This window comes from Populus alba, chromosome 18, assembly GCF_005239225.2.
Source record: "Populus alba chromosome 18, ASM523922v2, whole genome shotgun sequence".
Lineage (NCBI taxonomy): Eukaryota > Viridiplantae > Streptophyta > Magnoliopsida > Malpighiales > Salicaceae > Populus > Populus alba.
The window spans coordinates 7,747,454-7,768,262 of record NC_133301.1 but is presented as its reverse complement, the minus strand read 5'-3'; the positions used below and the strand labels follow the sequence as shown (position 1 = coordinate 7,768,262).

Sequence of the window (20,809 nt, the reverse complement as noted above, 5' to 3'; positions counted from 1 at the left end):
CTTTGTTTATAGTAGTGTTTTTCTTATCCAACAACTTTGGCCGCAAAATCAATAAAACATAACTATAAGCATTTAAGAGCAAAAAATTTATAATAATATTATATAAATTGATTCCAGAATAACTCAATTATTACCGAGCCTTCTCCGAATGTCCATATATTTATTTATGAAATTATCAAAAACTTATTTGGAAGTTAAAATTTATTATTGCATGATTTGTATATTTTGAATAATTAAAACTAAAAATTATAGTATTTTTATGAATTATTCACATTATCAAAATCATGTTAGGGATCGACTGGTCTACTTGATATTTATTTTTTTTTAAGTTTGATTTGAGTAAAATATTAGAATTTTCATTGGAATATTTATCTAGAATTTTTTTTCTTGATAGAAAATATTAATTCGATGAAATCTTTTTTCTAACAAATATATATTTTTTGATTTTTTTTTTCAAAAACTATTTAATAAAAAGTTAATATGAGACAAGTCTATTTATATATTCTTTAAAATATCTATATTTTATATCATTTTAAATAAATATAATGGTCCTTGTAATAAATTTTTTTTTATTTTTGTAACAAAAAAATTAATTTCTAAATTAAAAACAAAATAATCATAAATGAGTTCTTTGAAGAAAATTATCTTAAAGCCAGTACATTAAAAAAGGGTTTTTTCTTTTGGGTATTGACACCCATGTGGCAAAACTAATTCCCTCCCTCAATTGTTGAGAGATTCCCTTCCCTTCAAGCCCAAGTTCTATATGTAGCCATCCAATCAATAACATGATCCATCCTTTTAACCATCTATCTGTATGGATTACTCATCTTTCACACCAACAAACAGTATAAATCATCATGGTCTTGATTAATGATGAAGATAGCAGGGTTCATGCGATCATCTCCAAATCCAAGACAAGGAGAAAAAGAAAGGAAACCCAACACAACAAAAACAAAAGCAATTACATTAACACGTTAGAACTAATCTTTTGTTCCCTGGAGACCAAGACAATAACTAATCTAAAAGGAGCACAAAAGCAAAAGCAATACTACCTCCCTACATGCACAAGAGGGAAAAAAAGAAGAAGTTGATACACACAAATGTTTAATGTTTGTTCCCTGGAGTATATGTCTTTCAGAACACGTAAACAAGTTAAATGTTTGTTGGTTCTTTTAATATACGAGGATCTTGTGGGCAACAAGTCGGATACAGTATACACAATGTTTTTTTTAATGATTTAGAAAAGTTATCCAATCAAATGTGAAACAAAATGAACAAACCTCCAATTTATTTCTTTTTAGACATTTTCTTCTTGCTTGTTTTGACTTGATTTGCGTGAAGGAAAACACTAGTTTTAAAACTGACACTTTGGTTTTGAAAAACGAAAAAATATAAAGGTAAATAAAAAGATTTTGATTGAATTTTAATGAAAACATTTCCTATTTCCTATTCTAATTTATTTATTGGGATTGAATTTTATTTATTTATTTATTCTTCGTTCGTTCGGTGCGTGAGGCGGCCAAAGAAGAGATTTTTAATTATAGAAAGGAAAAAAAAGATGTCCTTTCGTGAGAGATTATTTCTCTGATATAGTATCACAACTCCTATCTAGGGTTCCTTTTTGTTGTTAGATTGTCTTCCTCTGCTGGGTTCTCTCTTTTTTCCTTCTAATTCCTCAGTTTTGCTATCTGGTTTGCTCGGTTTCTTGTCTTTCTCATCTGGGTTGCTGAGTTTCAATTTGGAGTGTTTTTAGGTTTGGTTTTGAGCGTTTCATACGAGAATTTGGGGCTTTTTGGTGATTTGCTAAGTTGGGATCCATAGATTTGTAGCAAAGTTTAGGGTTTTGCTCTTTGATTTGATTGTGTAGAGGTTTCTAGGTTTAAGGAGCCATTGCGTAATTGCTCCTGCTCTTGGGGAAAGCGATTTAGTTGTCTAGTTTTTCAAACATATATTGAGGGGTCTTGGCATGTATGCATGATGTTTCATGCTCAAGGTCCTTTAAGGAATCATTGTACTCTCCTTGCTGTTCTTTGTGGTAAAAGTGGTGAGCAGAAACTGCCTCTTTCTGATGATAAACCCAGATACCCTTTACCGGAACTTGCATCTACTGGGCGGCTTGATGTATGTTTTAAAATTTTTGGGCGATAAATCAGCGTTTCTGGTTATGGGTTTTCTGAGTTTTAGTTAAATTTTATGTTTGAAGATTTGATGTTTGTTACTGTTTTTGTTTGAATGCAGGTTCAGGTACTGAATAATCCGAGCACTGATGAGTTTCGGCAAGTGCTGCAGTCTCTGGAGCCCAGCATTGTGTATTTTCAAGGTGAGCAGGTTGAAGATAGAGAAGAAATTGGATCTCTAAGATGGGCAGGTGTTGATTTGTCCACTCCAGAATCCTTATGTGGATTATTTGGTTCCACGTTGCCTCCCACGGTGAGTGATGGTCATCAAGATGTTATTATACTTCTTGCTTCTTGTTTATAATGTCAGTGACATGAACTCCATTGTCGATCTTCCAGTCCTGTCAGATATAATTGTACAGCTTGCAACATTAATCATAGCATTTCACTGAATCTACCTTCAAACGTATGTACAGGTTTATTTAGAGATCCCCAATGGTGAAAAGTTGGCCGACGCACTTCACTCCAAGGTTATATTAATCGTCAATAGTTCTGTATTTCTTTTTCTTGTTTTAAGTTACTGATATTATTGTTTCTTTGGGGAAAGATGCATGCTGATTATTATTTTTTTGATGGAGTTACTGGTTAAGCTAATTATAAATATTTAAAGAGATGGTGCTTGGAATTTGAAGACTTGTATATATGTGTATGTATGTATGTATCTATTGTTTGTCTGATTTCTTCTCATGAATCATTGTTGAACCAGTGTTTTCATGTGGCAGGGAGTTCCATATGTTATATATTGGAAAAGTGCCTTTTCATGTTATGCTGCTTCTCACTTTCGTCAAGCATTGTTGTCAGTGGTTCAAAGGTATGCTTTTCTACTTTTACATCAAGATTATCATTGTACAGTCACCTTTTCTAACATGTGTTGTTCTTTTAGTTCCATCTTTATCCTTAATTGTTTTGATGGCTCTATCTAATATGTGGTCTAGTAGTTTTTGCTCATGGATCCATGTTTTGAAGCAGTGACAAATTGGTAATTGTGTAAGTATTTGTTTGGGTGCAAATTATTTTCCCATGATGAGATTGTGGACCAGATGTTGAGCTTTACATGTTGAAAACATGTTTGGCTGGTGTTGACCAGATGTTGAGCTTTACATATTTTGACAATTTGTTTGGCTGGACTAATTATCCCTGACAGAGTAGTAGAACGTGCTTTTCTTTATAAATACTCAGAAATAAGTAAATAAATGAATATTTCATATCCTCTTTTGTGTTCTCTTGTGCATTGCAGTTCTTGCAGCCATACATGTGATGCATTCCAACTTGCTCATGCATCTTTTAGGCTCTACTGTGTACAGAACAACAATACCCCAGCTTCCAATAGCCAAAAAGTTGGCGGTAAACCCGGACCGCGGTTACTTGGGGATCCTCCGAAGTTTGATATTGCTCTCCCTGAGGCAGATGATCAGGGTGAAGAAGGCTCTTCTGGGCCTCTTCCTGCTATAAAAATATATGATGATGATGTGACCATGAGGTTTCTTGTTTGTGGACTGACAGGCACATTGGTATGTTTTGATTTACATAATTCTGAGTATTTATTCACTTGTTGCTTGGTTGAATATATCATGGTAGCATTCACTGGTTACCATCTTCACTCTTCAGGATGCATGTGTGCTGGGATCTTTGGAGGATGGGCTCAATGCTCTCCTGAACATTGAAGTGAGTTCGTTGCTGGCTTTTGTATTTATTTCTTGAGTTCCTCAATTTCTAGTCAGTAAGCATCTCTTGGGTCTAGATTATTAAACCACAAAGATGCCAAGGATATTGCCTGTGATATCATTATTCCCATTTTTCTCTCTCCAGATAAATGCACCTTTTACTTTTCATCAGAACAATCTTAGTTATTCATGGAATTTTCATATCTAAATTTATGAGACATGATAAATACCATACTTCTTCACTCAGTCCACATAGAATTGAAATGTCAAAATCACTAAATTAGAAGTATTAAATGATTTAGGCTTTAGCTGAGATTTATGTCACCTTTATGAGTGCAAGTATATTGGTTGGTTAGCCATTCTATTGTTGAGTATGAAAGTGTAACAAGTTTCATTGTAATCTATGTTCCAGCAGTTGTTATACTGGAAATATGCTTTTATATTTTCTATTTATACTTAAATGCTATCACTAATTTATATTTCTTCATTTGAGTCATCTCTTCTATTTTGTATTAAGCAACTTCTTATTTATTTATTTATTTTGCAACCATGTGCATTCAGATTCGTGGGAGTAAACTTCATAATCGCACAAGGTACTGAATGATTTTTTCCTAGTTGCTTGTTTCTTTGCCCTTTTATTTTATATTGCTACTGACATACTAGACTTATGAATGTACATATACATGCATAAACATGTGGACACATGCACCATTTTAAGCTTAATGTGACATTAGTTGTGACTTAATTCTAAATTATTGTTGCGATCAACATAATGCACCTTCTATGTTATTAAATGTCTTTTAGTCTCACTGCTTTCTGTTTCTATTAGCTCACAAATCTCACTGTCATTTGCAGTGCTCCTCCTCCCCCTCTTCAGGCAGGGTCATTTTCTCGTGGTGTAGTGACAATGCGATGTGATTTATCAACCTGTAGTTCTGCTCACATATCATTACTAGTGTCCGGCAGTGCACAAAATTGTTTTAATGATCAGGTAAAGATAAAATTTCTCTGCAAGGGTTGATAGTGTGCTTGCTTGTATGGTCTCTCTGAAGTTCTTATATTTGCCTGATAACTTCTGGTCCTTTCTTTTTTTGGTTGGGGGCTGTTGCCTCAGCTTTTAGAGAATCATATTAAAAGTGAGCTTATCGAGAACAGTCAGCTAGTCCATGCATTGACCAGTTCTGATGAAAGCAAATCACCTTCATCTGAGCCACGAAAGTCTGCATCCATAGCCTGTGGTGCAAGTGTTTTTGAAGTTTCCATGAAGGTTCCTACTTGGGCATCACAGGTAACATTGTCTCACAGCCTTCCTATCTGTTCCTATCCTTGAAAAAAAAGTCAAATTTCTGATGTAGATAATTCATTTGATGGATGAAGAAAAGAAGTTGCATCAATACATTCCTTGGATGAGTGATTAAATAATACCAATAAAGGATCATATAGTTTTGCAACAATAAGCTGTTGCTTAGAGTAACTGATGGACAGCTGTTTGGTTGCAGTTACTTACACAAATTTTTGTTTAAGTCTTTTGCTGAGGTACACTGATCAAGCAATATGAGTTCTTATAGCTTTGTCTTATGGAATGCCATTGCAGGTTTTGCGGCAGCTGGCCCCAGATGTAACCTACCGCAGCTTAGTCATGCTAGGAATTGCTAGCATTCAAGGACTGTCAGTTGCTTCTTTTGAAAAAGATGATGCTGATCGCCTCCTTTTCTTCTGTACAAAGCAGAGCAAAGATCCCCATCGACGCAACCCCGTTCTCACTAGGCATCCTAGCTGGTTGATTCCTCCTGCCCCCTGTCGAAAAAGATCTGAGCCTTCCCGAGAAACTAAACCCTTGACTTTTGGCTGTGGAGGTGAAAATGGAGGAAATTTTAAACAGAAGTTGTATGTTGCTGCAATGAGGCCAATACCTCACACTCGTCGTCATAAAATGCTACCATTGTCTGGATTTTTGGAGGCAGAAAGATATGATGGAGAACAAACAAAACCTAGCTTGCCAACTCCACCGAAGCATAGTGTTGTTGGGCCTGCACCTGTCACGCATCGAAAATCATTGTCAAACTCTTATCAGGCTCAGCAGATTATTTCTCTTAATCCACTGCCTTTGAAGAAACATGGTTGTGGCAGATCTCCAATACAAGCTTGCTCTGAGGTAGATGTCATTTTTATTTTCACAAATTCTTTTTTTTTTTTTAATGAATTTTATATGCTTAGGAATGGTTTCATTTTTATCTTAATTTGTAGATTGCTTATCCAGTCATTTGTTTCTTGAGTTTATAACTTAGACATCCATGCAGGATTTGATGTGTAATATGTTTGAGGTTATTTGTTTCCAAGTGTTGTACCTCAGAGACATGGATGGTCCTGGGATTTTGATGCGTGGCTAGTTTAAGTACTGTCAATAGCCTGGTGTGTAATTTCTATTTTTTTATTTTTTGTAACGGAACTTCTATGATGTTTGGTGACTAACCAAGCAGTCACTTACCATCTTTCTGTGCTATTAAATTTACTCCACTAAACAAGTTTGTTACGATACTTGAACGTTTTTGCTTCATATGTACAAACTATTCTGATAATCCAATGCAACACATTTATCATCTTGGATCTGAGAGTTAGATTTCCTATAATCCTATTATATCTTGTGGTTTATATGCATATTATTGATATCATAATCATTTTTTAAACATCTTTCCGCTTTGTTTTATTTTCTGGCAGGAGGAATTCTTGAGGGATGTAATGCAGTTCTTGATTCTTCGTGGTCATTCTCGTCTTGTTCCTCAAGGTGGACTGGCTGAATTTCCTGATGCCATTCTCAATGCAAAACGCCTCGACCTTTTTAACTTGTATAGAGAGGTGAGCCTTTTTATATGCTACATTATGATTCAAATCTGCGAAGGCTGTAGTGCTGAAAGCTGAGAAATACTGGGTTCTCAGGTGGTCTCAAGAGGAGGTTTTCATGTTGGGAATGGAATCAACTGGAAAGGACAAGTTTTCTCAAAGATGCGCAATCATACATTGACTAATAGAATGACTGTAAGTTTTCCAACTTCTAATTCTTCTTATTTTTGTTTGTGGTTTTTACAGTGTTGTCAAGAGGTGCTGAAGCACTCGCCTAGGCGCTCTAGGCAAGGCGAGGCCCCAGTACCTTTATTAGCCTTAGGCATTGGATTTCAATGAAGCACTGCCTAGGCGAGCGCCTTGTGAGTGGGTGCAAGGCATTAAGGCTAGCGCTTACTTGAAGTTATTTTTTTGATGGATTTTTTTTAAATGATTTATGTTTTGACCTATTTGTCCTTTTTTTTTAATTGATATTTCATTTTTCTTTTTAATCTATTTGGCTACTTACTACTTTAAATTATCTTATTTTTTTTAAGGGTAAAAAATATAACTTTATATGACCATGTTATGGTATTTTATATTTTCTAATGATCTAATCTTAATTGGGAAGATATATATATTAAATTTATATAATATAATATAATATTACATTTTTTTTTTAATTTATAGCATATCGCCTTGGTTCATTCAGGCAAGTGCCTAGGCGTGTGCCTAGTGCCTCAGGCACTTTACAAGGTTGGCTCTTTTTAGCCCCTTTCGCCTTTGACAACACTGGGTTTTTGAGATGTCTTATGTTGGTTGAGTGCTTTAAAGTTGGCCACAATATTGGTGAGGTGGACCTGGATTGCGTATACTGTGACTATGCTAAAGTTACCGCTAAGCAGTGCAGAACCACATTCTTTTTCTGTTGAACTTTGGAACCTTTGGGATGTATGTATCCATCTCAAATATATGGTGTTATTTGCTGTAGATTTTAACATAATTTAATTGTTTATTAAATGTTTTCTGTTTGATATTTCAATTTTGTCACATTTTCTTGTTTGTTTAGCTAACATCTTGATTCTGTTAACATGCTCTGTTGCTTTGCCCCCAAGCTTTCTTCCTGCTGCGTTGTAATTTATTTTCTTCAGTAACTACATTTACATGCCATTGTACTAAAAGATCAGGAGTAGTGAGTCTGTCTGATATTATTCCATTTTTTAAGTAGAAGTATTTCATTCTCAATAAATAAATAAAAGCATTTCTGCTCCCTTCTATTTACATGCATTTTCTGCACTAGTTTCTTTTTTCCAGTTTTTTAAATTTTTGCTGGACATTCTTGTCTGATGTGATCTTATTAGCTCCCTTGTTCATTATCGTTTGCTTCTCCAATTGTAAAACTTTGCCTTGCCCATATTTGATTTAGCCTTTTGCTCCAATAAACTGAATATATTCATTATAACTGGTATGCTAGTGAAATGGTACTTGGATTTAGATGACTAGTAAGCAAAGCTGAGTTTATGAAGCAGAGGGTCAGCAATGCTGGGCTACATAGACTTCATTATTTTGGTTCCTGCCGAGTCAGCTTTTATTATAAAATCTCTATGTGTATAGTTTATAGCTATGAAAGTAACATATACATCCTTCAAATCATTTTTCGTTTTGTGGATGACCAAATCAGAATGCCTGTAATACTGATGGGAATGGGTTTTCACCACATAATTTATAGTAAATGATAGATTTCAGCTGAAAGTTCTTCTGGTGGTTCCATAAATTTATTCTGTGCATGATCATTTCTTGCTTTCTATGTCTCATGATTTCTGCTTTGTACAATATTGAACTGCTTATTGTGTTACAAGTTGGAGTAACTTCCTGTTTTTGCTCCATGCTTAATAGGGTGTTGGCAATACACTGAAAAGGCACTATGAAACTTACCTTTTGGAATATGAATTGGCCCATGATGATGTAGATGGAGAATGTTGCTTGTTGTGTCACAGGTCTCTCTCTCTCTCACTCACCCTCTCCCTGCATGTGCGCGTGCATTTGCATTCGAAAATACAATGTACTGACACTAGAGTTATCATATTCACAGTAGTGCAGCTGGTGATTGGGTTAACTGTGGAATATGTGGCGAGTGGGCTCACTTTGGCTGTGATAGGAGGCAGGGACTCGGTGCCTTTAAGGTATGCAATTGATCAGGCTTCTTTGATGATTAGAATTGTTGCTTGAAATTAAGTGTTTCAAATCTATTTGATGATTAGAATTGTGCTTGAAATTAAGTGTTTCAAATATATTACTTGAAGCAGATAAAAGTTGTTGATTGAAACTAGGGCTATGATTGAACTTGGGACCTGGTCTTGTTGTAAAAGATTATATCTTTTACCTAGGTAACATAGGTCATCATCGGTGAAAGAATGAATTCGCAGTCTTAAAAAAAGAATTGAGCATCCATTTTTTAGATTGATTGATCGAAAAGTCTTCAGGACTGTTATTTTTATTTGTTTTTGTTCGCATGAAGTGCAAATTGTCGAACGGATCTTAAATTTTACTCAATGTTTTTCGGTGGTGAATGGCAGGACTATGCTAAGACAGACGGGCTGGAGTATATTTGTCCTCACTGCAGCATCGCAAATTTCAAGAAAAAATCCCAGAAAAATGCAAATGGATATTAGCAAGCTGGCCTGAATTCCCAATGTCTCTCTCTTCTTTTTTTGTGGTTTCTTCTCCCTCAACATAAATGCACAAGATAAAAAGAGTAGGAGGAATGTAATTATAGTAGTGTTATCCAGCCCCTTGTTGTTTCCATACATGATTAAGCCAGCAAGAAGCCAGCCCAATTCCCCCCCACACCTGCCACGTGCTCTGGAAAGGCCAATAAACTAGTTGCAGAGCATACTTCTTCTTCTTCTTTTTTTTTTTTTCATGAAATTTAATTTGATCAGGTAGTTTTGTCGAATATTTAATTTAAACACCACAGAGACCTTCTCTCTGGGCCGTTCCTTCTAAACTCTGCGAACCGTAATGGGGATACGCCGGACTATCAATTATCCTGCAGAGTCCTAAAGCGCTGGGCATGGAATCCCGATCGACGCCTGACTTCATACTTAGCCTCTTTTGTTTATTAGGGTAATGCGTCGTTGTTTTTCATAGAATATCAATTTAATATTTTTGGATGATTATAATCAGGATCTTATGACTTCACGATGAACTAAAATCGTTGGGTCTCTGTTTTTCTTGTTCTATTCGTCTTATGTTTTAATCTTGTAGGCATTGTTTAATATTAGTATTCTATTTCTTTTATGAGGTATTTTATTGGGATTTGGACAATGAATACTCTTTATTTTTATTTTGATGTATCTTTATGTGGCTGACCAGTGTGGGGTTAGGACTCATAACCAAAAGTAGCGTAGTCGTAGTGGAAGGGGATAGTCGTAGTGGAAGGGTATCCCTTTCCCTTGCAAAACTATGATAATTTACAACTAGAATATCATAGGACTAAACAATCCCCTGAAGCAACATGAGGTAGTTAGCCTCGTGAAGAAGCATAAGATTGATGTTTGTGGGTTGCTTGAAACCAAAATGCTCCTTTCCAGAGTTGCTTCCATGCATAAATTTCGGGTGAGGCATTGGTAGTATCTTTCTAATGCAGATATAGCCCACACTGCTAGAATAGTTTTTTTTTTTGAAATTTGGCTACAGTTCGGGTTGCTTTGCTTGCCTCCTCTGTGCAAGCTATTCATATTTCAGTCACCTGCTTAATCTCTCAGGTTAGCTTTATGGCTATTTTTATTTATGGCTTTAATACCATCTCTGCAAGACGTCCTCTATGGGCGGATTTAAGGCGCTGGAACTCCAACCATCCCTGGCTGGTTCTTGGAGACTTCAACTCCTTACTTTCCTCTACTAACAAACACAATGGTGAGGCTATCTCCTCTTATGAAGTCTCTGATTTTTGAGACTATTGCTTTGATATGGGCCTTCGTGATGTTAACTACACTGGACGTCACTACACTTGGACAAACGCCACTGTTTGGAGTAAGCTTGACAGGGTTCTAATTAATCCCTCATGGTCATCTTTGCAATGTTCTACTCATGTGCACTTTGAACCTTCGGGTGCATTTACTGATCATTCCCCTGCAGCAGTTAGGCTGGATCCATATGTACAGGGTAGGCGTAATTTTAATTTTTTTAATATGTGGGCTACACATGATCAGTTTCTGTAGGTGGTCTCTTCTTGTTGGTCCTCTCTGGTGTATGACACCCCAATGTATATTCTTTGCCGTAAACTCAAGCTCTTGAAGGGGCCCTTGAAAGAGCTTAATCGTCTTCATTTTAGCCATATTTCTAAGAGAGTTTCTCGACTTGAGTCTCAACTGGAGCATCTCCAAACTGCATTCCAGCAAGACAGGAATAACCAACTTCTGTTTGAGCAGGACAAGCTTCTACGCTCCGAACTCTCTTATCTGAAGTTTGCAGAGAAACAGTTCTTCAGTCAAAAAATAAAATGCAAGTTTCTCAAGGACAGTGATAGAGGCTCTAAGTTTTTCCATACTCTCATGGGGCAGAACCACCGGAGGAACTTCATTCCTTCCATTACATGTAGTAATGGCCAACTTAGCAGTTCTTTTAAGGAAATAGGGGATGAATTTGTGGCATATTATCAACAGCTGTTGGGCACTTCTAAGACTACTATTCCTTTTAACAGTGCAATTATTCAGTGTGGGCCGTGCCTCCCATCTAGCTCTCATGGCTTTCTCCTCTCCCCAATTTCTCACGAAGATATTCGTCAGGCTGTCTTTAGTATTGAAAATGAAAAGGCCCCAGGTCCTGATGGGTATTCCTCCTCCTTCTTCAAGCAAGCATGGTCTATAGTTGGAGGGGATTTTTGTGCGGCCATTTAGGACTTCTTTCATTCTGGCCGGCTTCTTAAACAGGTTAGCCACTCAATCATTGCCTTGGTTCCCAAATCAGAGAATGTCTCCTCCCCATCGGACTTCAGGCCTATTTCCTGCTATAATGTTATTTACAAAGTGTTGTCCAAGATTTTAGCTGGCCGGCTTGCCCAAGCTTTACAAGACATAGTTAGCCCCATGCAGAATGTTTTCTTAGGTGGGAGATATATGAGCGATAATATAAATTTTGTTCAGGAACTTCTCTGCCAGTATCGTAGGAAACGCTTGTCTCCTCGATGCTTGTTGAAAGTGGATTTTAAAAAGGCTTTTGACTATGTGCAATGGGACTTCATAGAAAGCCTTCTTCGCCACCTTGGTTTTCCTGCTCATTTTGTCCTACTTGTAATGCAGTGCATTTCCTCTGCATCCTACTCAGTAGCCATAAATGGCGATATTCATGGGTTCTTTTCGGGTCACAGTGGAGTTCGACAAGGAGACCCCTTGTCCCCGTATATTTTTATATGTTGTATGGAATACTTTTCAAGGCTGCTCACACTTGCTTCTCAGCAGGAGGGTTTCCAGTATCTTCCCAAGTGTGCAGTTCAGGGTATCACTCACCTTGCATTCGCAGATGATGTTCTTCTTCTCTCTCGAGGTGACCTATCATCAGTTCTTTGTATTCTCCAGCAGCTTACTCTCTTTGGCTAGACTTCGGGTTTGGACATTAATCCACAAAAATCATTCATTTTCTTTGGGGGAGTTGGCTCTATTCAAAAGCAATCTATCCTCACAGCCTCTGGCTTCAGAGAAGGGCAATTTCCTTCTACCTACCTTGAAGTCCCACTTAGCCCCCATCGGTTGCTTGCAAGTCAATTCACCCCACTTCTGCAGGACCTGCAATCGTCAGTCAAAGGATGGATTGGCAAACATCTTACATATGCAGGGCGTTTGGAGCTCTTCCGATCTGTTTTATTTGGGAAAGTCCAGTTCTGGTTGAATATTTTCCCTATCCCTGCAATAGTGATAAGCAAATTATTAGTATATGCAGAAATTTTCTTTGGACTTGCAATGCCTGTCGTGGTTCCTCAACCCTTGTTGCCTGGAAGACTGTATGCTTACCTAAAACTGAGGGTGGTCTGGGTTTGTTTGATCTTTGTGCTCGCAACAGAAGTTTTCTTAGTAAGCAACCGTGGCATATTCATCTTAAAACAAACTCGGTTTGGATTCGTTGGATCCACCATTTTTACTTGAGTAGTGGCACTATTTGGTCTGTCCAAGCTGTCCAAGCACATCATTCCTCTTTCCCGTTGTGGAAAGCAATCATCTTTGTTCAGGATGCTATCTTTCAACATTGTGGGGGCTCAGAGGTGGAGTGTGTCTCCTTGATGACCAACTGGTCTAATTCTGCAGGTCCTTTTCTAGCCCATGCCTATGATTTCTTCAGACCGGTTGGTTCCACAGTCTCATGGGGTCGAGTTGTCTGGGAGCAGTGGTCCTTGCCTAAATACAGTTTTATATTATGGCTGGCGATCATGGGTAAACTTAGAACCCGTGACAGGTTGTGGTTCATCCCTTCCGACCCCTCTTGCGCTTTCTGTCGGTGTGAAGCAGAGACCCACACTCATTTGTTTTTCATTTGTAACTGGACTGGCAGTTTGTGGGCTAGGATAAAAGCTTGGCTTAGAATTGGTAGGAGGATGTTGACCATCAACAGTGCACTTCGTGGGTTATACTCCAAGAGATCCAATCTAGTGTTTCAGATGCATAGAGTCTCATTGGCCATCACGGTGTATCTTATCTGGGAAGAAAGAAACAAACGGGTCTTTGATGCAAAGTCTAGAGGAGTTGATACCATCTTCAGGAGATTCCAAATTTTTTTTTATATTGTGTTTCATTTTCATGAAAAATATCATCTTTAATTGGCTGTCGGGTGAACATCTAGGATGGTTGGATTCAGTTCTCATCGTTGAGGGGCAGGAGCTTTTGCTCTCTGGCTTGGATTGCATGGTGCTTTTTTTGGGTGTGCATGGTGAAGGTTGTGACATGCATGCATTTCTATTTTTTTCATTCATTGTCGGGCACGCCATTTTATCCTCTTGGGGTGCTCTCGACTCTTGGTTCTCTCCTGCTTCACACTGCTACGTGGCTGCATGGCTCATGCAGATGGCCTTCACGTGGGATTCAGTTTATGGCTTAGAGGTTCTTTGTATTAAGAATGCTATCTATATGGTTATGGTCTGTTCTGATGGTTAGTTCTGGCATTTTCATTGCTCGATTATCCTTGGCACCTGCACTATTTGGGTTCCTGAAATAACCGATGGTCTTTTCTTTTGGTTATATTTCTTTTGTGCTAGCTGGGAGCCTGTTCCCACTGGTTTTTTTTTTTTTATCTGTTAAAATGTACTATAGGCTTACTGACTTTCTAGCTAGTCTATCTTTTTGATCTATAATATTCCAAGATTTGATAAAAAAAAAAAGATACTAAATATTTTTAATGCCCTAAAATTCCCTTTTATTTCTACCTTGGATGGATGAAACATCCCTAAATGAAAGGATTGTTAAGGGACAAGTGTTTCCCCACACGTTTGGGGGAACACTATGGATTCAGTGTTTTTCCTTTTATTTTGTTTTGTTTTTTGGTTAATGATTTTTTTTTTTTTTAATTTTATCTTTACTATTAAGTTAGTTAGGATTTGGGGTTGATAATTTATTTTGATTATTTTTATGTGGTTATCTCGAGTTGATACTTTATTTTATAAAAAAAAAAATTTAGATTTTATTGTCAGTGACAAATTAAAAAAAAAGGGATAAAAATTAAAACAAAGAAAAATATAATATCTTCTTTTTTTTATAAGAAAATGGGGTGCAAACTCTGATTTTTTTTTTTTTTGCCTTGGTTATTATTTCTTTTTTTCTTTTTAATTTTCATTTTTATGTTGATTGAGATTTGAAGTTGATAACTTGTTTCAATATACTTTTTATGTGTGTTTTCTTGATCTAAAAAAAAAATCCCGACAATGGGTTCATGCTTAATTTTATATATAAAAAAATGATTTTATTATTTGAAATTTTTTTGAAAATAAGGGACTAAAATTGAAACAAAGAAAAATAACATTCCTTGAAGAAAAATTAGTTGCCCCTCCTAAATTAATCCTGCTCCATGCTCCCCAGTCCTTTTATTGAAGGCACGCTCCTCTTTACTTTTACTTTTAATTTTTTTTAGTTTTCACCTCTCTTTACTTTTGCTTTTAATTTTTTTTTATCCTTCTTCTATCTATTTCTCACATAATCTCGTAATTGTTATATAATTTTTCATGCACATATAATCGAAGAAGATTATTATGTTGAACTATTAAAAGACTTTTTTGTCTTCTCCTTGATGCTGGTTTTGCGAGGACAACAATTGGAAATTAGGTTTGATTATTTATTGAAAAGACCGAGTATAAAAACAATATGCACTTAATGAAAGGCGAGGATCTATGTAAACTATTTGTAATTGGTTTTTTCTCGTTTAAATAATAATATTTTGATGGTTTTACATTTCAATAATAGATATCTTTTGATCTTCCCTTTGTTTTTTTTTTTTGCCCAATCAAATGACTTCTTTTCTTTTCTTTTGTGTATCTTTTTGCAAAGTTTAATTTTTGAGTAGGAATTTAATGAAAAAAAACTAGGATTGAATTTATAGATATCATGCATGCCTAACTAGTTTAAGAAAGAGTCATGCTTGTTGAGAAAGCCAAGATTTCTTAGAAAATAGGCATAGAGCTATGAAAATAGAAACATGACGAAAGTATAAATCCTTAAAAATATGGCTAGTGAAAAAACCCAGAAAAAAGCTCAATCGAAATAATTTCGGTTTAAACTTGTCTGGAAGGGGAAAAACTGAACCAAATATGGTCGGTTCGAACTGGTTTTTAGTTTGATTATTTATTTTGACCCAAAACCAGACCGAACCAAAAATACTTACCCCTACTTAATTCTTAAAGAGAGAGAGAAAGATGCTGAAAAACAATAGATAAGAGAGAAAAAAGATAGGTCGGTCATAATTCGATGATAAAAATGTTTAAATTTGGTGTCAAAATGCTTATTTTGATAAGAGGAGTTTCATTTAGAAGGTTTTGAGTTTTGAAGTTGTTGGAAGAAGTATATTAGAGCTCAGAGATATTTTTTTACTAATTGTGTTTTTAATAGATTTTGGAATTTTTTAGTTGAGAAATCATTTTTTTAATGTTATAAAAGTGTTTTTATAGTGCCCAAAGAGAAAAATAAAGTAGAAATTAGGTTTTTGAATAAAACATACATCTTAATTTTAATCCACCTTTTTATTTATAGATAATATGTTAATCCGTCTATATTTATAATAAAAAAATATTAGGTGCACTAACCTATTTTGTCAAGCCCATACGTCATATGCCTAATTTTCATTGTGCTAGGCATGTCGGGCCTTTTAAGCTCGCAAGTTTGGTATTTTTTTGCTTTTTATTTTTTTTTTAATTTAATTTTTTAATTTGAAATTAAATAACTTAATATATATTATATTTATTACTTTATTAATTTAAAATATATTTAGTTTATTATTTTTTAAAATACCATTAGAATTTTAGTTTATTTTCCAATAAAATTATAGTTATTTTTTATTTAAATTTTAGCACATTTTCTTTATGTACCCCCACACATGTCAGGCATTTATCCTCGTTATCATATAATATAATTAAATAAAGAACTAAACGAGTGTCTCTCTGCATGGAGGTTAAGTTTACGACGACAGAAACTTCGAAGGATACTTGTTCAGGAGAGCCACCTGACGTCATAGGTGGTGCCAACAGGTATAGGAAGCATGAGAAATATCAAGAAGTGTAGATGTCATACCGTGACAAGGAGGTAGGAACGAAAGCTCCTCCACCACCACGGGAAATAGTGGATCTTCTGGCGAATCAACTGATTCACAAGGTTGTTAAAATCACGATTCAACTCGTAAAATCGTATGTTTTTACGAGTTAATATAGGCTTTACGTGCTAAATCGCTCGTCAAAATCAGGTAAAATCGTTAAAATTGGGTGAACCGATTAAACGAGTTTGCCCGCACTGTCTCCTCCTATTAGCTCGAAGGAACAATTGTTGTATGAGACACTAGAAAAGAGGTGCATCTCAATTGGATTGTACAAGTCTTAAATTGAATCCATGATCTTGTTGCGTGTTCTTGGTTTGATCATCTCTTGCATGCATCAGTTCATACATTGGGTCTAAAAGAATGTGAAAGGAGGCTCTTTTTGCTGTGAATAAAGGGGATCTTTTTGCTAAAACTGGATCAAGACGAGGCTTCATCCGCGCAAGCGTAGGAGACGATATGATGGCTGTTTTTCACTTTAGTCCTAGACAGATTGGGACCCTAATCAGAAATAATTGATTTCTAACAATTGAATCCTTGAGTTATAGCGAGTCTTGGGTTTTTGGACATTCAATTTGGTCATTGAATTTTAATTTTCAAGCAATTTTTCCTTGAATCAGCTCTCATTAATGATGAGGAAGATGAAGAGAATGAAGCTGGTTTTAGTTTACATGACACACAGCATGTTTTTTAAGGTGCTTGTTGAAACATGAATTTTTTTTTAATGTATTTTAAAATTCCTTATGATTTTACGATTTTACGATCCGAGTTTGTGTAAGGCTTTCCGTGCCGTGTTAAAATCGTGATTTTAACAACCTTGCTGATTCGTATTGAATATGAAAACCGTATTGAATATGAAAACAGAAATCGATTACTTCCAAAGATTTTCCTAGATGATGAAACTTTCATCGATCCATGTTACCCTTGGAGGGACTCACAGTGAAGTGAAGCTATCAGGTAACCATGTTGGCTATACTCAAATGAATGCTCGGTATTGATCAGGAACGTGTGGAAGCCGGCTGGTGGTTTTGAATTCATGGATAATTCATGGTGAAATTTGATCAGGAAAGCAACAGGCTGAAGGTGGTGAATGGATGTCCTTGGATGATCTACGATCATTATTTAATGGTGCGAACCTGGTCCTCGAATTTTGTTTCCTCTGCAGCCAAAATTGATCGTACATCAGTGTGGGTGCGCTTAACGGGCCTGAATGTTGTGTTCAATGGTGAAAGCTTTCATTTGTCCGTGGCATCTACACTAGGGACACCTATCAAGATTGACATGAACTCGTTGAATGTGGTAAGAGGAAGGTTTACGAGAATTTGCATCGAAATTTCTCTCAATCAACCAGTAGTAGATAGGGTGTGGATTCGGGATCACTGGTATAAAGTGGAATATGAAGTTCTACATATTATATGTGAAGAATATGGGTGCTATGGTCATCATGGAAGGGACTGCCTTTCAACAACCACTGGTCAGGAGACCTCGCCAGAGCCTGATCGTGTTTCTGCAGGTATGGTGGTGGACAGTACCGGAAATTAACCCTAGCAACAACCCCTACTTTATGGTCGGCACATGCAATCCCATAACTCCAGTCCTTCAGGCTACTAATTGCGGGATTCACGGAGATTGGTCGGCAGTGAATCGTAACAGAAAACCGCGGTGCTGCAAACCAGATTAGCAAGAGGCATTGTAAAGAGCTGATCCGCAAGTACCATCGAAGCATTATAGTGCTTCTGGAAACTCATGTTCGATTTGACAGGGTGGCTGTTTTCTGGAAGAGGCAAGGGTTTACAGCAGTTCATGTGGTCATCTCATCTTGAGTTCCATGAGGTTGTGGCGCGCGGGAGCCTGGAATAGAAGTAGTAATGATGTTCTTCGGGGCCTTGAGGCAGTTCGGAAGGAATCTATTAAGTTAAACAGGATAGCTTTTGGAAACATCTATAGGAGGAAGAGGAAGTCGTCGGAAGGCCGTATCAATGGTGTTCAGCGTTGCATGGATACTGCTCCCTCAGATGCTTTGTTTAGACAGGAAAGACAGTTAAGTAAGGAGTATAATGTGGTTTGTTTTTTCAGGAAGAACTCCTTTGGTTTAAAAAATCTAGAGAGAAATGGGTTCGCTGTGGTGATAAAAATACAAAATATTTTCACACTTTAACAGCAGTTCGATCGTAAAAGCAGAACCGGGTTAATGGTCTTTTCCTTACCGACGGGGTGTGGTGCACAGATGATAGAGGCTCTAAACTATTTTCGCACATTATTCAGTTCGAATGAGCCTATCGCATCTCATGATATTGGGCTGGTGAATCTGCCGAAGCTAGGTACTGAGGATAAAGCAGCCTAGTAAAATAGCTTTCAGTGTTGGCTTTTGTTTATAACTTTTTTATTTTCGTTAAAAGGTTGAGTTTTGAACGATCTTTTGAGATAATTTATCAAAAACAATCTTATCAATATTCCTAGAAATCAAGGAAAGAAAGAAAGAAAAAACATAAAGAAAAAGTGAGTAAATACCCTTTGAAAAAACTCTAAAAGGTTCAATAGCTTTGCATAGAAAGTCAAGCAAGCTTTAAAAAGAATAATAAATAAAAGGAAAAGGAAGAAGGAAAAGAAAAGAAAGTAGCAACCTCTATACAATAAATATACTATTGTGAAAACTCAAGAATGGATTCCATGTCAGCTGCCCATTTAAGTTTTATTTATTTTTTTAATGTTTGATGATATTTTTGAATTTTTAGCATTATTTTGTATATACAAAAATATCATTGCATGTATTTTTTTAATTTAATAATTAGTTTATTAAATTCACGAGGACTTGACTAATATTTCAATAACTCTCTTAATAATTTTAATTCATGAGAATTAATGGTCAGCATTATGATATAAATACTATACTTACAAGTAGGCTAGTATTTACATACCAGAAGTTGGTTAGAAAATTTTTAGAATTAATCTAAATGTTTACCAATTCTATTTGAGAATATTTTTTTCACAAAAATACATGAGTTGTGAAAAACCCTTTTGTTTTTTCATAATAGTTAAATCCTGTAAGGGCACCTACATAGACCATTCCTATAAGAATTTATCTAGCAATACGAACCTATAATAAATTTGAAATGCCATATTTATTCATAAGAGTAAATTTTTTTGAGCCATAGATTAATCATCAATTAAGCATCCATCAAAACCTTTAAATTATATGAAGACCAAACAATGCATCTTACTTGAGGTAAGCTGCGCTAAGAGTGCTAATATTTTCCTAGTCAAAATTAGTCTCTTACCTTAGAATTTCTTACAAGACCAATATATTCGAGTCTCTTAGTGACCCCGAACCAAACAATTAGGTGGAGATTCCTTAACCTCCATGTTGCACGCCCATGTGCGACAAACTCTAAACAACTCTAGATCAGTCCAACAAGATTTTTGAGACACTTGGAAAATTTTAGATTAACTATTTTTGTTGCGTGTATGCATTTTGAGAAACTTAACAATGGTAATGAAACCTTTGTTAGACAATTAAGGTTGCTGACTACATATTTTAATTGATGTTGTTGTTAATTATGAATTACTTTTATGTGAAAAGGTTATTTTTTCTAAAATTAATTTTTCTCTCTCATGATTTTAAAAAAAAGTTTCGATTAATATTCTGACCAGATCTGGTTGGATTTTTTAGATTTAGCCTGAATCCACCACTAAAATTAAAGATTGCTTTTAGGTGGCTACAACAATAACAAGCATTGCTGGCATGTCTGGCTAGGCTACGCACATAGTCAGTCTCTATTGGCAGCATCCATAGGAGTGCCAAGCGTTGTTGCACGCAGTGCCTGCTAGTGCAGTACGAGGGTTGCTACCCTGCACTGCCACTAAGTGTAGTGGCAGCATTGCTGAAGGTTGTCACCAACATAGGTAGCCCACTCTGGTTGTAGTAAGGAGAATAAGATAAAGGTAGAACTATAATTCTTCCGTAAAGCTTTGTTAGGGTTTTTTAAAGGTAGAATTACAATTCTACCCTCGTAACTTTTATCTAGTCATAAAAAAAGAGTTCTATTAATGGATAACTTGTTGAGCTACTCAAGGTTATTGTTAATCAAATATGTTTAATACTATAAAATTAGGTCCTACTTAACTAACTTATATGATTTGGACGAGTTACTTATAATCATATAAGGATGAATTACTTATTGATTTTATATGTTTAGACAAAGAATTATCACCTAATTGATTTGGAAGTCACATAAAGATGTGATTAAAAAGCTATGTTATTTATCTAATTTAATTTATTTTAATTTGTTAAGTTACTTAACATCATATAAATTAAATGGTATCCTATCTCGTTACGAGATCTAAGTGAGATGTCCCAAATTAATA

At 35.9% G+C, this 20,809-nt stretch overlaps 1 protein-coding gene across 1 annotated transcript; it reads left to right on the top strand.

The window, feature by feature from the left end:
- The first annotated feature begins 1,033 nt into the window (after positions 1–1,033).
- LOC118056678 (AT-rich interactive domain-containing protein 4) lies at positions 1,034–9,988 on the top strand. Its single transcript, XM_035068960.2, has 15 exons — positions 1,034–2,121; positions 2,239–2,430; positions 2,594–2,647; positions 2,900–2,988; positions 3,415–3,688; positions 3,786–3,842; positions 4,403–4,434; positions 4,697–4,832; positions 4,956–5,129; positions 5,436–5,996; positions 6,560–6,697; positions 6,779–6,877; positions 8,558–8,658; positions 8,754–8,844; positions 9,238–9,988. Exons 1-15 carry the CDS (start codon positions 1,975–1,977, stop codon positions 9,331–9,333), a joined length of 2,241 nt encoding a protein of 746 aa, XP_034924851.1. The 5' UTR covers positions 1,034–1,974; the 3' UTR covers positions 9,334–9,988.
- Positions 9,989–20,809: the final 10,821 nt, after the last annotated feature.